This window comes from Diaphorina citri, unplaced genomic scaffold (assembly GCF_000475195.1).
Source record: "Diaphorina citri unplaced genomic scaffold, Diaci psyllid genome assembly version 1.1 scaffold3379, whole genome shotgun sequence".
NCBI classification, from domain to species: domain Eukaryota; kingdom Metazoa; phylum Arthropoda; class Insecta; order Hemiptera; family Psyllidae; genus Diaphorina; species Diaphorina citri.
Window position 1 is genome coordinate 14,797 of NW_007380787.1, and position 4,408 is coordinate 19,204.

At 41.1% G+C, this 4,408-nt stretch overlaps 1 protein-coding gene across 1 annotated transcript; it reads right to left on the bottom strand.

Moving 5' to 3' along the window:
- Positions 1-483: 483 nt before the first annotated feature.
- LOC103520261 (4-hydroxy-2-oxoglutarate aldolase, mitochondrial-like) lies at positions 484-3,831 on the bottom strand (the record flags this gene model as incomplete). Its single annotated transcript, XM_017448451.2, has 5 exons — positions 484-678; positions 1,583-1,679; positions 2,047-2,205; positions 3,228-3,325; positions 3,727-3,831. Coding segments are annotated over 5 exons (647 nt in total), but the record flags the coding sequence as incomplete, so codon positions are not given.
- Between the last annotated feature and the right edge of the window lie 577 nt (positions 3,832-4,408).

Here is a 4,408-nt window from a genome sequence, read left to right on the forward strand (position 1 = left end):
TACCTACGTGCTACTATATAGAAGCCGCGCGATTACGCTTACAATGTGCCACGGGCCTCACAGGGAAGGAACTTATGACTTAGAGATAAAGTATGTATATTTTCTCATTTACATCTGTGTCTTTGACGCCTCGAAATAAGCACTAGGTCGCCGGTTCGATTCTCGCCCGGAACGGATTTTATCCTCATTATATAATGTTCGTTCTCGGAAAGGCCATAGAATTCTCCTATCCTGTCTTCCTTCTCTCATCGATTTCGGGACGATAAGACCTTAGCAGTTACGTACAGCTCCCTCTGTCAAACCTCTTAATTATGTATAATGGTCGTTCTCGGAAACGCCATGGAATTCTCCTATCCTGTCTTCCTTCTCTCATCGATTTCGGGACGATAAGACCTTAGCAGTTACGTACAGCTCCCTCTGTCAAACCTCTTAAATTAATGGAATTTTATTATTGCTGATTTGCTAACATTGAAAACTTACAAAAGGCAATCTATCCCAAATTTCTACACGTGAGTGTAGTTAACTGAACCAATACATTTCTTACCGTGACGTCAGGTTTGACAAGTCGATGTTGCAGTTTCATGGCCTCCTCCCATTTGCCTGCCTTGGCCAAGTCGTACAACTCACAGATAGGGCCGCCCAGAACCGCTGACAGGGCGTTGATACCCCCAGCACAACCTGAAAAACGTTGAGATAGTTTTATTAATAAGGCTGGTTGTTGTTGTTGTAGCGGCTTTAGCTTTCGCCGAATGGTAATGGCAGATTGTCGTCTTCTTTCGTCGTTTGCGCTTGGGTGTCCTAATTTTAAAAGTGATTATCATCAAAGAGTACCTACCAAAGCTTGGAAAACTGGAACAGCATTCGATTCCCCGAAATTTATCGTCTCCATTTCTTGTATTTTTGTTGTCTCCAGCCAGGTTAAGCTGGCTCGTCCTGAACCACATGCTTGAATGTGCAATCATGCAATCAACCATTAAGAAGACAAGGGCTTTTTCTTTTAAAGCCATGTAAACCGCCATTTCTGGTGTTCAATAGTCCAGATGAAATGTTTGGACCAAGGACCTTACGTTCTATTCCCTTGATGTTGTATTCAAGTGGGTAGAAATCTTGAATATGTCAACACTGGCGTCCAAAAAGATTCCCAGGTAAGTTAATCGGTCGGTATTGTATGTACAAGAAGACTGAAATCTCCAATAGGAATAGATACACAGAATATATTTTAATTTAACATAAAAACGTGCTGCTCACAATATCGAGTATGTTTTTTTTTCTTCAGGGCATCATTATTTACTAAACGCCGCGCCAGTGGTGTTTGTCTACTGGCCCCGCGTGTAATCCAGCTAAAGGCTCTGATAAATAGGACTCTTCGGTACTCGTACGTTCTATTCCCTTGATGTTGTATTCAAGTAGGTAGAAATCTTAAATATGTCAACACTGGCGTCCAAAAAGATTCCCAGGTAAGTATTGTATTTTCTCTAAGAAGACTGAAATCTTACTAAACGCCGCGCCAGTGGTGTTTGTCTACTGGCCCCGCGTGTAATCCAGCTAAAGGCTCTGATAAATAGGACTCTTCGGTACTTACCGACTAGAAGTCCGGATAGCAGATATCCTGCAGAACCGGCAAACACGCTGAAGTTCAAGTCTTTAGTCTGATTTGCCATGTTAGCTAACTTGATGTTCTGAAATGAAGAAATAAACAGAAAATATGTCAAATTAAATAACTTGGACCTAATGCGAACATAAAATATGTCAAATTAAATACCTTGAAGTAGCTGAAATTTGGAATCGAATGGATTATAAATTTGTGATCGAAAGAGAATTTGCCCTTGGGATGGGCGAAATGGTGTGGATCTACCTTTAGGCCCATCGCGTTGGAAAATTATAGAGAATCTCTATCTCTATCATTTTCATAAGTTTGGTTTTTAGGCGCACTACGTGCTACTATGTAGAAGCCGCGCGATTACGCTTACAATGTGCCACGGCCACGGGCCTCACAGGGAAGGAACTTATGACTTAGAGATAAAGTATGTATATTTTCTCACTTACATCTGTGTCTTTGACGCCTCGAATGTTCTCATGATGGGCCAGTTTCACCAAAGTGTCCACACTGATGTCGATATTAGTGACGAATGTGTTGTTGTAAATGATGACTGGAATGGGGCTGTTGTCCGCCACGCTAATAAAATGCTCGTAAATGAGATCCTCCTGTAAAATAATCAAATAGTTCTCATTACGGGTTCGATTCTCGGCGGGGTCGAAGTTTTTTGGGCTCCGTGCTTGGAGTTCGGGGTGCACTCAGCTTGTTCGGGTTGCACTCAACTTCGTGAGGACAATTGAGTAGCTACTTTAATCGAGTACCGACCAGTGGCGACATTACCAGTGTAAAAAAATTCTTGAAAGATGAAAAATGATTGCAAAGGAAGCACTTAGTAATGCTGTGATATCCACAAAAAGTTGTGAAAGGCTCTGCTTTAACGGAAATATGTTCACGATTACTTCCCATTGCTTAGTATAGGGAACTGTATTAACGGCGGTCAAACCCAGGTAGTATCTAATACCTAACTTAGCTTAACTCTATACACAAAAATCCCACTCTGAGGCAATGATGTGATATCAGTGGCGTAGCGTCTATCTAGGGCGTGTATGGCGGCCATACACTCAAAAATTCCACTCAAATACCCTTCAATATTGACTTCAAAATAATTATTGTATTCTTATTAGATAGATATTGTGATAGACATTAGTGTCCGCCCTACACTTGGAGTTAGACCACGCTACGCTACTGTGTGATATCCACAAAAAGTTGTGAAAGGCTCTGCTTTAACGCAAATATGTTCACGATTACTTCCCATTGCTTAGTACAGGGAACTGTATTAACGGCGGTCAAACCCAGGTAGTATCTAATACCTAACTTAGCTTAACTCTATACACACACTGGTAATATTGAACATTAGATATTTGCAGTCCAAGTGGGCATTGGATTACGACTGATTTGGTGATTTCTAAAGGGTGTCCCAATAAGAACGCAAGATTTGATTGTTAAACATGGTTCTCCGTGGGAAAATGGACTTCTAACCCCCGTATGTATGAAAACTTATAAGCTTAACTTAAGATGAAAAATCTTGCTTAAGTTAAACTTTAGTTCAAAATGGTATGTAACTCTGAGGCTTTGGTATTGGGGCAACTGCCCAAAAGATGGGTTAAGCTTACACGAACCATCTACATACCGTCATTTTCTTCTGAAAATAGTAAGGGCACAGAATGAGGGCGGCATTGGCTCCGGCCTTAGCTGCTTTTTGAGTGAGATCTATTGTAGCTCGAGTAGCTGTAAACAAAACAGACCAAGTCAAATATTAGTAGTATGAGCCGCATTTATTTATTTATTTTCATTGAAGGAAGGAAGGAGTCCCAATATAAGTTTTAAATTGACGATTTAGTTTGTCGGTCCGGGTTCCAGTAAGCACGCCCGTGTAAGTGTGTATCTTTAAGGTGTGTCCACACATAGTCCACCGGCCATCGATTGATGTCGACTGAACCGTCCACACTGCCTCGACAACATAGTTTCACCTCGTCGATCGACATCGATCGATCGACGGCCGGTCGACCACGTTTGGACACACCTTTACACATCTATTTTCTCCATTACCTAAGTACCTCTGGACTTTTTCAAATCAACTTTAACTTGGGACACATGTGGCAATGCCACATTGAGGTATACCTACTTACATTCACAGTAGGTTCCAGCAATGATGGTTTTCTTGGTTTCCTGCCGCAGTGTGCTGATGATTTTCAGCTTCTCCTCTTCCGTTGACTTGAAACTATTCGAATAAACTACAGGGCTCGTACAAAGTCAGTCGTAAAAATTAATTGCGCCTCTCTCGTGGACACTGAACTTGATTTTATTACAACTGAAGAAGTTATTTCATTTACCAATTTACCATTTACAATGGATTTGTCTCGTGTGCCATCGGTTTAAACAGAAGCAGCAGCGAGTGCGCAAGCACACTTCATGTGATTTATGGATAAATGCTTTAATTCCAAGTTCCATCTTTTTTGGAGCTTTTTCGTTTGTCCGGGAATCATAACCCAGTATAGGAAGACATACGAAATATTTTAATGCATCAAAATATCCATCTGATACTGTCCAAGTGTATAGAAACACGAAACCTATAAAAATGAATATATAAGTCGATCGCGGAGTGGCTGAAGAGACTCAATTAAGAGTGCTAACATGTAGCTTGCAGTCAATTCCAGGCGTGGAATGGTGACGGTTTTGACTGGCGCTACTTTTGATTTCGGGGACCGTGTTAGGAATAATGCATGTATTCCGATCCCGAGATAAAGCTCCAGATGTTTAAAATCACAACTACTATCATAGACTTCATACATCATGTTGATTTTATATCCG